Raw genomic sequence first — 14,303 nt, forward strand, 5'->3', positions numbered from 1 at the left:
TATATATATATATATATATATAATATATATACATATATATATATATATATATATACCACAATATATATATATATCATTTATTTTTGACGATTGGTTTTGTAATAAATTTTTGATAATGATTTTTTATTTCAATTAAACAAATTACTTAAATATTATTGTCATATTAAGAATTGATTACAAAATCAACGTAAAATATATCGATATTATTATGATTTTTCCTGAAGCAAATTCTGATGTCATCTTGATTGTATTGCATTGTGTTTTTATATTTCATCTAAATATCAACCTAGATAGCACACAATGTTTATAAAATATTTACAAAATATTTAAAAATATTTGTAAGATTTATTTTAAATATTTTATAAATATTTTTGTGGTCTTAGATTGCACAGCTCATAAATATTTATTATAAATATTATGAAATATTTATTGTAAATGTTATAGTATAAATGCTATGAAATACTTAATGAGACATTATAATCCAAGTAAAAAATATTTATTAGAAATATTTATTTATTTTTATTTATATTTATTTATATTTATCATAAATATTACGTAAAATATTTAGTCTTTATTTTAATAATATTTCGAATAAAGTTTTATATAAAATATGTATGAAAAATCTATATAACATTTCAAAAAATGAATATCAATAAATATTTATCATAAATATTCTGTGCTGTCTGGGAATCAGTATCAATCAGTCTGCGAATCATTTATCCCTGGTTAATCTGTTATTGAGAAAATTAATTATCATCGCGACAGCAGGTGACATTTGCAGATATTTATGTGATATATAAACAGCTAGAAAATATCGTGATTACATCATGATCATGATTATATCACATCTTATGTCCGGTTCTATGTCGATTAGCCACTAACCCCGATGAACTCCACCGTTTTTTTTTCCTTGCGATTTTATAAGTCGTTACGATCTTTTTCAACTTGAAATTTTTTAAACGTTCTCTAGTATGATGTTCAAGCGTCTCGTAACTTTTGAACTAAGCATGATTAAAAAAAAAGAAAGAAAATGAAAACCTACATTCTTTATCAAACTTCGATAATATTCGATAACTATTACATTTTTTAGTGATTTTCACTTCAACATAATCTCGCATCAACACGTATTATTCCAATTATTTAATTAGAATGGATTTCAATTGGAATTATTCCGTATTTTCCTATAAAATGCACATTAAAAATCTAGAAAATAATTAAATCATTCCGATTGAAATCTATTCCAATTAAATAATTCTAAAGTATCAAAGATAAATTAATAATCTTGAATATTAAAATTTTGACTTTCGTGACGGAAAATTGAGTTACGATTAAATCAAGAAATTGATTGTATATTTTGAAACAAGGTACATAAAAATGACAAAAGTGAACAAATTCATTAGATGTTGACCAATGAAATTAGGATGTGTTCGCATTGCTTGAAATATCCAAGAATTTTACATTTAAAATGAAATAAATATACATTCGGCTATTAAAGAGGGAGAAAAGAAGCGAAGATCCTGTAGAGATAGTACAAAAAGTGCAAATAATGCAATAGATTTCTTATAAGTATTCTAATAAATTTGTTCATTTTTTCTCATTTTCATTTTATTTCAGGATACACAACCGATTCCCAGGTGCAAAACAAGATCAGTAGAAAAAAAAAAACAAGAAAAGAAATTCTATAAATCACGCAGTTTCCAGCAAACGAGAAATGGATTAAAATGAATTGAAATTTTTTTCTATCCGAATGTTTTATATAGCGAATACTTTTTTTTTATTTAACTGGATTCAATTGGATTCAATTGGATGCAATTGGATTGAAAAACTGCATTTCCTATTCAAAATTTTGAATTGAATAGTATTCACAATGCACAGAAAAAATTAATATTATTTTTAGATTGAAAGGCATAGAGATATACTTCATGCAATTCTTATAAATGAAGAAAAATGCATTCAGAATTGGAAAGCATTCATTTTAATACTCGTGACTCAATATTTCTGAAAATCTGAATCCATTTCAATTCATTTCAATCCATTCTCGTTTGCTGGGTCGTGGAATGTCATGATTTCCTTCCTATTAACAATTCCCAGGTGTTGCAACACCGGAAGATTGCGTAAGAATTCGAACTATATTTGCGCGTGAATACGCTCGAAGAAAAGAGATCTTTGCAGTGTCGAGATCGCCGAGATCGACGATCGACCGCGGCTTGCATACTTAACGAGCTCGCGGTGACGTAAGCAATCCCGTCGCATGCTTATAGATATGTAATATCTATCCGAGTCCTTTAATATCCGATCCGAGAAAATGCGCAGATAATTATATATTGATTCAAGGCAGTCCTCTTTTGGTTTTTTATTTTTATTCGCAATACTGATCGCTAAGTCTAACTCCCTCTTCTTCCCTCTTTCTCTCGATCTCGATCTCTCTTTCTCTCTCTCTCTTTCCACGTTTATTAATCAGGAACATGTTTCTCATATGACGACACGTGTACTCGATGGGCCTGAGATAAAGACGAGTGACAGTGATGTAATAAGGTGAGCATGCACCTGCAGCGCTTAACTTATCGATCTCGCAATTAGTTATGATTGCACGATTTATAATGCGATCGATAAACGATCGATTGCATATTCGCGTCATATGATATAAATACGTCGAATGACTTCGATGAATCTCTTCCGAGTGCCTTCCAATTTTTAAGAAAAATTCAGTAGATTTAATGCATTCCATGAAATATTTCCATTAATTCTTATCGTCCTGTATACAAGTAGAATCCAAATCATAGAAAATCAAGAATTAGCAGTCATTTTAGAAAAAATCAATAATGATGTTAATCGACATATTCTTGATGATGATTTTATGATTTTATGATATGATTTATGATTTTTTTTAACAATGTTTTTTAAAAAATTATTTAAAAATCATTACTATGTCAAGATCACAAAATTATCATCAAAAATGTATCGAACATAAAATTTTACGTTAAAATTAAACGTTAAAATTTTTTTCTAAAATGATATCTAATATTGTTTTGATCTTATTACGATTTTATTCTATTTAAATATAGCAAAAATTATTCCAGTAATATTAATATTGCAGCAGCATTAAAAATGCAACAATATTCAGCTATAAATTTCTCTGGAATATGGAAATCTTCGTCAATATTTCTATTTTAACATACCTATTTTATTTTGTAGTTTTTTCAACTATAAAATAATTGTATTTCTATTATATATAAAATATAAGACTATTACACACACATACACACACACACACACACACACACACACACACACACACACACATGCGCGCGCGCACATATATATATATATATATACATATATATATATAGAAAAATAAGTTCTTCTCGGTCTTTTAATTTCCCAAGCAGAACGATAAGTTACGATTGATAACATTAAAATAATTTTTGAACTAAAATAAATTGGAAAGTGAACTAAAATAGATTGAAAAATGATTTTTAATAATTATTTTGAAACTATTTTGATACCATTTTGATAACAGTTATATTGGCCGTCTCTTCGATTTATTATCTCGAATTGAATCCATATCTTTATGATAGATTTGATTGACAAATCTTATATGATACGCGTAATAACGCAGACATTTTCTTTCCGTGATAAAAGAACGATCGTTGCTCTTTCATATATATAAAACTATCATATCTATTAAATCTAATTCATGATATAATCTATTAAATCTAATGCATGATATAATAATATTCATGATAATCATTACATTTGTTTTTGCACAATACATGAAAAAACATTGTTCATCGATAGTATAATAGAATTTTAAACAGTATAACATTTTTTTTCCTCGTTATCGTGAGTTAAACAGAAGCAACCAACGAAGAGACGTAATCAAGACATGTGTATTCTTATTAAGAACTACATTTGAAGACATTCTTTCCGGAGAAATTTTTACTTGCAGCTCAAATAGAGAACACAGAATTAAATCATAATAATATCATAAAGACACCATGAGTTTATTTGTCACTTATAAGTTTACTTTTAAATAGATGTCAAATGACATTATGACACCTTGTGACATCATGATTCAATCATGTGTTCTACCTGGAAGAGAACGTTTTGAAATGTAGCCCAAGTAATGTTTAAATATTACAACTCGCCTTATTCGGCCACGAACGATAATCGTTAATAACGTGCCTAAGATCATCAGCGTACGTATTTCGATGTGCGATGATTACAAATCCCGAGCGATTCGAATTCCGGTAGAGACGTCGCGGAAGAGGCAATTTGTCATCGAAAGACGCAAATAGAACGTAAGTTATCAAAATAACTATAAAGTTATCACTTAAAATGTCACTTTTCAATTATTTACTATTCATTTTCACGTTATTGTGTGACAATTATTCTGCTTGGGGATTGTCGCCTTGACGGCGATTTTCGCGAAACGATTCCGCGCGTGTGTTCCGCCACGTGTATCTTCGTTGATGCTCAGCACACGTTAGAGAAAAAAAAAAGGAAGAAAACATCGGCGTCGCGCGGGGCGCGCGACGCTACGCGACGCGGCAGTGCGCGCCGCGATCTCGCGGCAGTTCGCACCGTCCGTAGTAGATCCGGCGCTTTCCGGCCGGGCGGACTTTGAGAGTTGTTCGCGTATCGTTACGTCGTCCGCAGGGAGCAGATGCGAGCGCATGCGCGCAATCGCGTCTTCCGTTTACGCGTCCGTTGCGCGCGAGGGAGCCGAATTGAGCGAGCGAATTGGAAGAGGCGATTTCGCGCGAAGGAAGCGACAGAAAGGAGCAGAAGGATATCGTATGCCGAGAGAATAGTCAGCATGGCGAGCGCGCGCGCGCGTCCCCGACACAACGCACAAGAGGTGTCACTTGCGCCGGGCGCCGTCGCTGACTGATTGTGAATTGTGAGTGAGAACGCTAGAACGGTGCGCGTGGCACTTGGCAAGACGGACAGACAGACGGACGAAGAGGGCGCCGCGATCGTCGATCGGTCCAATCAGGTTAGAATTCTTTCTTCTCTTTTCTTCTCTCTCTCTCTCTCTCTCTCTCTCTCTCTTTCTCTCTAGCTTTAATTTTGATTTATTTTTATTTTTATTTTAGTTTATTTTTTATTACTAAGGCTTTTTAGAGGCCGTGCATTTCTATGTCGATATTATGTAATTTCGTATTATATTATACGCAGCGTGTGATATATCAGAGAATGAGGGTAGATAAGGTATCAGGAAGTACCGGATTTATTTTCTTTTAAGTATATTATATCCTTCGAGATTTTTAATGACAGTGCTGTTATAATGTTGGCATTGCGCAAATATTATATGATAAAAACGCTGCAACAGTACATGCATAACACGATACCGCGAACTCAAGTAAAACAATAAGTCGCGACAACATTAATATAACGTTAAAATTAATTGTAAATAATTAAGGCCTGGTTGTTCCACCTTTTGTTAAATTTTACTTATTGGGTAAGTAGCAAGATTAGCCAATCACGCGGCAATGCGCGGATTGCCAGATTTACCTAACGGGTAAAATTTTCCTTCAAAAGGTGGAATAATCGATCCTAAATGAATTGAAAATAATTAAGTTTCTTTAGTTACACATTTTGGAGTCATTTTGGAATCATTTTGTCATATTGGAAGTTGTTAAAAGTAAAATCTGAGATATAATTGAAAAGCGTAAAGGTATTGTAAAAAAAATAGAGAATAACAGATTTTCAAATACACGGTTTTTGATTAATTAAAATCTATTATTCTTTGTTGCTATTGTTTTTGCTTTCAAATTAAGCTTTGTAGAATCAGTATAAAAAGATTTTTAAATTCCCAGGAAAATTTGAATTAATTAAGACTATAAGACTTTTCTGTCATTTGAAATCAATGAAAGAAGGTCCGGACGTTTCGATGAGAATTACTCCATTCATTGAAAAGAAAGAAAATTGAGCGGTAAGTTATTAAATAGATTTAAATTGATTACATATTGAATTATTTAGCATTTTATCTCAGATCCGTTTCGAAATATCTCTCAGTTCGAAAATGTCAACCGCTTTTGAAAGTGTTCGTTTCATTTTAGTCACTATTGTAGTTTCTAGAGTTGTCTCCCGACGACAATTATTCACGGTGATATTTAATCCTCTTTACATGACCAGGATTATAACAATAGAAACGCATAGCTGCGTTCATTGCATACTCGTTCTTCAATGATTTTTTTTAAATAACGAGCTGCTTTCTGTTCTTTGTGAATACGCCTCCGCATGGGCGTTGCTTTATATCGGGAATTTGTATTTTTGTTTCGTAAAAATAACAAGAATCACATGATGATATCGCGAATTCTTGAGGCTTGATTAAGTTAGTAAATATTATTAAATGGAATTTGATACTTAAAACTATTTTTATTATATAAAATTTCTAAACATATTTTAAGTCTTTTATTTTCTTGTTTTTAAACACATAATTTTTTAAAATAAAAGAATATTGTTAATATCTCAGCATCAACTTTTTAAAAAAATTTTTAATTTCCTTATTTTTTATTGTTAAAAGGTTTAAAAAAAATTTTTGAAAAATATTCGAAAATATGCAATGTTTGAATGAGATTACTGATAAGTGTAGAAACAAAAAATCAGATGCCTGTGTGTGTTCAGATTACTGTCCACAAATTAGTCGGTAATTCATATAATTTTATACAACAAAACACAAATAATATTTATTAACTTTTATCTGTACAATTTATCTGTACAATGTCGGTGATATAAGTATAGTCGAAAACTAATGATGTTTTAGCAATCGAAGAGAACAAACTAGTTTCTCGATTGATTTTAAATTGTCAAACAGAATAACAAGAGAACAAAACAAAAAAAGAGACGTAATCTATTCACTTTTCCTTGCTCTTCTTATCTAAATTAATTTCATTGCTCTTCTTATCTTGACAAAATTTAATCTCGATAAAACTTGGACGATTCCTATATTTGATAAACTAATTCCTATTAAGATTGATTTAATGTATAATATGTTTGCGAATAAAGCTACCTTTAAAATCGAAGAAACTCAGATGATATTGATTTTCAAAATATTTTTTTATCTACCACGTTCAGTATGGACGTTATATGGATCTCTAATTTCAGTGCAGTCAAATATTACGTATTTATTACGAAGAGTACGAAGCGTTACAAAACTTTCTAGATAAATTGCGAGTCGATTCGTATTTATATCTTGACTATTTTAGACGTTTTAATTTTAACTTGTTTAGATCGCGTCCTCTCTGTTGCTACCTGTTTATACTCGTCAAAGAGAGAGAGAGGGAGGGGGGGGGAATTTTATTTATATAACATTGCAATCGTTCTTATCGAAAGCTCAAATCGTTATCAATTGCAAGAATTATCTTCCAAATTTAGGTTTTATCGCGGTTTGTACCTTCTTCAAATTCTACTTGTGTGGAATTGAATTAATCTGATACGTGCGCAACTGCGCACGATCGATCGATATTGCCGGGTGTGTACGCGCGCGCGCAAGATCGATCGAGGCGTGTTTAAATCACGCTTCGATTTGCTGCTTCTCATCCCTTCCGCTCGTGGTGCTTGTTTTCTAATCTCACCGAAAGCATGATGATTAAACGACGGGTCGCAGATAGCGCGGAGACGCGGTTGTGCCGCGGTAACACACGCGATATTTCCAAAATAGTCGGGACGGTAGCCGCACCGGTGAGAGAGAGCGAGCGGCACGAAGTGAGGCGCGAAGTACGGCCCAACCCCCTACGCGTGTGAAGCGCCAAGCGCGTCAGCTGGGCGCGCGTTCGCGCCTAACTTCAGCGCGCGCCAGTGGGCGCTGTGATTCGCGATTCGTATTGACGGACAGTTCCGATCCTGAACGGTATTCGAGATATCCGCACGACCTTTATATCGATCTTTATCAACCTTGACAGTTGATGCAGCGAGGCAAGTGGTGGGGGCGATTCCGACCTTGACATGGAGGGCCACGACATCCAGGAACTGGTGGTTGTCAAGGACAGCGTGATCATCAGGGGCGGACATCCGTCGCTTTGTTCCCCTTCGAACGGTGGTGAGTACTTCCACGAATGGATCTGTGGTGTAATGAACAGTCATCTATGGCGAACGATTCCCAAGCAGAACAAATGATAATGCTAAAATGATATTAAAATGAATCGTCACTGATCGAAAGGACGATATATATATAATTTTTTAATATAATATTTAATATAATTTTGGAGAGCTATTTTGATATTATTTTGATGTCACAACATGACTTTTTGTTCTGTCTGAGTTTAATTGCGATTTAGCTGACGGGGATGTTTGCAACTTTAGATATCTGAAAGTTTTTAAATAGCATATTTTATTTCTCATCTCTACGCTTATCATCTATATAGAATATCCGAACGTATATACGCGCATGCAACTATTTTAAAAATCTATTTTAAAATTGATAATATTATTTACAGCGAATATATATACAATAATTTTCTCATTGAATATTATCATTTAATAATATCGTTTAATTTTATTTTCTCAACACATTTAGTCTCGAAACGAGATGAAAACCGAGCCTGCGTTTCACAGAAATTGGGGACGTGCCCAAAATATACAAATCTTGTCGATCAATTTCAAAACCGAGTATATACTCCCGCGAGTTTCGCGGCAATGATTTGGCAAACTCTCCGTATATCGCCTCGTTTCATTGCCGCAAATAGCTCATTGCGAAGGACAATCGCTCGGAGGGAAAAAAAAGGCCGGTATGCGCGCCTACAAAAATCGGGAAGCCAAGGAAGAATACGTCTATTACGCAATCGATTGCAGACAAGCACATTCTGTACTGATGATTGCGCATAAAAATTTGCGCGGGATGAACAAGCCGTGCTCAAGATAAGGTCGCGTCGGTCATGCTGTAGATAACCCAGGGACCTCGGCTGCGCAGTAAACCAAAATGGCGGCCAGTCTCGTAATCGATTGCGCTGCATGAATCGTCGACACCTTAAAAAAATGTTTAATGATCTGTTGACAAGTCTCAGAAAAGTTGACGCTAAATGAAACAAGCGGATATTCAAAGTTCGTGATTAACGATATGAAGACAGTATTTCAAAATGGCGGCTAGTCCAGTAATCGACTGTAACGCGTAAATTGTCAGCATCTTAAAAAAGGATCTTAACGATCTGTTTATAATCTTGGAAATGCTGACGTTAAATGAAACGGACAAAGATTGATCATTAATAATGAAAATTATGTTTTAAAATGGCGATCGTCTTGATATAATCGATTGTATCCGCGAGAATTATCGCGATATTTTATAAAAGCAAGAAAATTACTACTGATCGTCGATTAATAATGCCATATAATTTACTAGCAGGCAATTTATATTTAAAAAAAACATTCAACCGAACCGTTTTATACACTGTTTAAAAGTGTAAAAAAATTCTATTTATATAAAAACGTTATTAACATCTTATAAACATTTTTATAACGTTTATTAAATAATTTTAAAAACATTAAGTTTTAAACGTTTATTTTGAACGTAACTATGTTGCTTGGATAATGACAATTATTATTTAATTAGAGATTGAGTGATTTTTAAAATGGCCAAATGAAGTACTACTTTTGTAAACGACATTGCATTATATGTACATATTCTGAAGAAATGACTTTAAAGTATTTATTCGTTCGTTAATAAACATGATGATAAAATAAAAAAGAGAATCGCTCACGCGCGTGCAGTCGCTATTAAGTGTTATATTATAATATTTGATGTTATTATCCGCGGGAATGAATTCATATATGTACGAGACTATTTATTCGACCGACAAGTTTTTTTGTGTTACAATTACTGATGATATTATTTCTTTACGCGTAATGTTGTTTATATAAGTCAGGAAAGTATAAATAATTTCATTATGATCGTATAAAGATGTCTGAAAATCTTTTAATTTAATTAATTGATTCTCTGAGCTCGATTTTTGCTTAAAAATAGATCTTTTTTTAACTTTTTTGAACTTTATAATAAATAATAATTATTTTATAAATAATTTTTGATATATGTTTTAATAGAGTCGCGTGCGATTGGAACACAAAGTGCGTCGCAATAATATACTTCGCTCGAATCATATTTGCGATAATTGTTTTATTGCACCAAGTCAATTGATTAACGGTAATTCATCGATGGCGCGTCTTGGCCGAAGCACGTGGCACTCGCGCGTGGTTATTTCCATGATTCGCGCGACGGGAATATCACGTACAAAGAAGCATGTTTACGTGAGATAACGTCTAAAGAAATATGAATAGGGAAATATGAAGAAGTGCTCGTTGTTAGCGCATTCGCGAGCGCATGTTTCTTTTTTTATACCTCTTTTAATCAGAAATACTCATCGTGAACAAACGGTATCTTATGAACTATTCTTTTTTTATACCATAATGGTTGACTCAGCGTTTTTATCCTAATGCTAATAATGACAAAAGCGTTTTTAGCAGCAAAGATGTGCTAAACGAAGGCTAGAATATGTACATACATAAGCATTTCTTTTTTCGAAAAAAAAAATTACTTCACGTTTAAGTACTCTCAGGCGAACTTAGACGTCCGAGGACGAGAGTGATCCGGCGGCCATGGACGGATCGTCTTGAACGGATTTCGCTTGTCAGTGAATCGCGACACGTTTTGACTGCATGACAAATCGAAGGTTGCATCCTCGGCGTGTCGTATCAGTGGTTAATAACGTTATAAGCAAACCGCGCCGCGAAGAGGTCAGTTGATAACCCGCAGCAAAGAGGAAAGAGCTTTTACGACTGTCGAGATTGTCCAACTCCATCGATTTGACGCATTCTAATTTCTAATCACACCTATATCTAAGAGCATATTCACACTCAGAGCGAAAAAGAATGTGGACAAATGGAAATCCTAATCAGAAGTCAAAAAAGAAAAGCTAGAGAAAGAAAGATGTATATGTATGTATTAACTGTTAGCAATATTCGATTAACTTAAACAACAACTTCTGTTTTTCCGCATTTTGCTTTTCCTGATTTTATTTTTCCACTCTTAATGAATGTGCCCTAACAGTAGACGTAAGAAACCGCTGATATTACGTGAGACGATATCGCGAATAGAAATTTTTTCATTTTTACCGTTACACGTATCTACATATTAATTATTATACAAGTCTACCAATTGAAAACCATGCGCATTGATAATCGAATCTATAATATAGAGTGGCACATGAAATATCATACTATTTAATTATTTCGTATTTAAACTACTGTGTTTAATACAAATCCTGTACTTCGTGGAAATTCTGTTAGGTGTGACACGAGTCAAAATTGGGTGAAGGTAAAAATGCATACACATTGAAAAAAAATTTACTAAATTTTAACATATATAATATTAATAATTAAGTTATTTATTTACAGTAAATAAACATTTATTCAATTTGAAAAATATATTATTAATTATATATTAGTTATTATATATTGTATTAGTTAAATGAATGGGTCTTGTACCAAATATAAATATATGTTTACATTTAATAAATATTTACATTCAATTAAAATTATTCAAAGCAATATTTATTAAAATTTAATATTTTTTTCAGTGACTAGTTTGTGAAATGCAGATTGGGGCATCATTGCCATAATCTTCCTTTTTGCATAGAATATTTATTTTTAACAAAATTAATATTGAACTGAAATAGAATTAATTACCAAAACTTGGAAAATTATTTCTAATAGATAACATTCAATATGACTGTTTTGTCTTAAAACTTCTTGGAAATACGCCTTTCTGTCTGATTATATTTTTCAATATAAATCTTTAGATAAGCACACCTGCATGATGTAGATGGAAATATCTCCAAGTTTCTATTACACTATTTCTGCGAAAAACAATATAATTTTCATTTTAACTCAACTTTTCAAGTTTTCAAATCAACTTTTTTTTTGTTCAACTTTTTAAGTTCAATCGTAATCTTACAAATGTGTATTTTTACCTTTACCAGCTCGTGTCATACATAATTTTTACGAATTAGTAAAGCATTTGGTCATACAATTAAAAAAAACCGATACTTTACGAGTATAGTTTTAATTTAATGAAATAATTAAATGAAATTTCATGCGTCACCCTGTATGTCCGATTCGTTTATAGAATATTGAAAGAATGTTATCGAGAAAGCAATGATTATTCGTAAAGAAATAAATTAAAGATATAGAATAAGTTTTAAACGTAAGTTTTTGGATGATTTAAAAATGTGAAGTAGTTTTTTCTACATAAATAATATTTTTGAAAAAAATTATCTTGAAAATTAATAAATTAATTACAATGCTTTCTCATGTTTGGATTAAATCGTGTATCAAAGATAATTAAAGATGAAATAATGAGTAAAAATTCTGTAAGTCTTATATGCGTAAATTACAATAGAAAATAGCACTCTTGTATAGTTCATAAAAGTTTCTATATATTTTTCTCGATATTATTGATTTTAATGATTCTGCGTTCCTTATAATCTGAGTATCTGAATATAGGAAATGAAAACATTTACGCGTGATAAATATTTGAGAGAAGTTATACAAAATAGATCGTTTTATATCGTATCAAATATTTCGGATTATCATAGAAAAAATATTTTAAGTTCGTGTAAATGTTTTGTAAACTATATTTTTTATAGCTTTTTTTACCTTAATATCTTTATATGCAGAATAGCTAGGGAAACTAAATCATAAAAAAAAGATTTATATGATTCCATTTAAAAAAAATATTAATAATAAAAAAATATTAATAATATATCTAATTTATATGTAATTATATAACTTATAAAATTCTTTTTTGCATTGTTCCCGGCCTCTATTGTTTTCAAAAGCTTCTTATTTTTCTTTCTCGACCTATTAGAGATAAGCAGCCTAGCCGATAAACTCGCACCATGCTATCGCTAATGATTAGACCATTATCGCCAGATTACAAATACTTCCCTCGACTGCCAAGTTTGGAACACTTGTTATTCACTTGCATCTCTAAATTGCAAAAGATGTAAAGGACGTATTTCAAAGAAAGACGGATTATCTCTTAACGACAGTAAGCTTCCACAGATCTGTTTACCAAATGCGTTTTTTACCACATGTTCCAAAAATCCGGCTGTAATAACACATTTATTCCGAATGCAAATATTTCGCGCGTCACAAAACACAGTTTTGTGAAGATTTCCGAAATTATTGTACATGTTATGCAAATGAAAAATTAAAATAAATGTATCCACCAAATTTTTCTATAATGTATTCATCCAAATTGCCGTTTAAAATTTTTTAAATAGTAAAATTGATGATATTTAAAAGAATATTTAAGAAATTAATTGGAAATTATTTAATTATTCCTAACTTTTTCTCTAGAGGGAATTGCAAAATAAAATCACTAGTTTTTATTTATTGTACTTTACAAAGTGTTTCATAATTTGCATCTGTTACTGCAATAGTCATTAAAAAAACACAGTCAAGAAAACCATTTCTTTTGTTGGTCAATCAAAATTCTATCAAAAGAAATATTATTATGTAAATTTTACTGGAACATTACATCCAGTTTTTTTTAGACAAACGTTTGTGAACGTTTGCGATTCTCATTCGCATACACATTATAAGATGCACGACTCACGTATTGTCCGTCTAAAGAACAATGTTGGATAAATTTTATATAATAATATCTCTTTTATTAAATATTAAAGGAAAAAATAAGACTTTTTAATTTATTTTTTTGTTAAGAAAGAATGTCATATAATTTATTTTTTTGTTAAGGAAGAATGTCATATAATTAATAGGCATGAAATATAGACTTTGTAAGTTTTACATAAATATTTTTACATATATTTATATTTTAAATTATGCATATAAATTAAACAAAAAAATCTTAATGCAGTTAAATAACGTCTTTTTTTATAAAAAGAAAAAGCTTAAAGAATATATTTTTCATCCATGATGACCGCAATCACTTGTAATCGTGTTTTTCTGTTAGGTACACGTTAACTATTGACGTTAATAATTCTTTTGTTATCAGTATTAATTATTTCTTGTCGCAATGATATTGTAAAGTGTAACAGATCTGATACGAAAATAGCGAGACGATTTCGTTGGAAAGACTTATCTGTTTTCCTCTGTTTAGTAATAATGCATATATATATATATATATATATATATATATATATATATATATATATATATACTACGTACGTACGTACGTACGTAACTATAATATATATTATTTAATTTTTATATATATATATATATATATACTTATATACTATATATATATATATATACAGTTAGACGTAAGTAATAATAATTAA

The 14,303-nt window shown here is 31.2% G+C and overlaps 1 protein-coding gene across 1 annotated transcript in view; it reads left to right on the top strand.

Annotated features, from left to right (window-relative positions):
• Positions 1–7,953: 7,953 nt before the first annotated feature.
• The window catches only part of LOC105618213 (hepatocyte nuclear factor 4-gamma), a 34,577-nt gene continuing 28,227 nt past the window's right edge, over positions 7,954–14,303 (top strand). The window contains exon 1 of the mRNA XM_012199755.1: positions 7,954–8,047. Within this exon, the coding sequence (XP_012055145.1) occupies positions 7,954–8,047 (94 nt within the window). The remainder of the gene's footprint in view (positions 8,048–14,303) is intronic.

Source organism: Atta cephalotes (assembly GCF_000143395.1).
Source record: "Atta cephalotes unplaced genomic scaffold scaffold00016, whole genome shotgun sequence".
Taxonomy (NCBI): domain Eukaryota; kingdom Metazoa; phylum Arthropoda; class Insecta; order Hymenoptera; family Formicidae; genus Atta; species Atta cephalotes.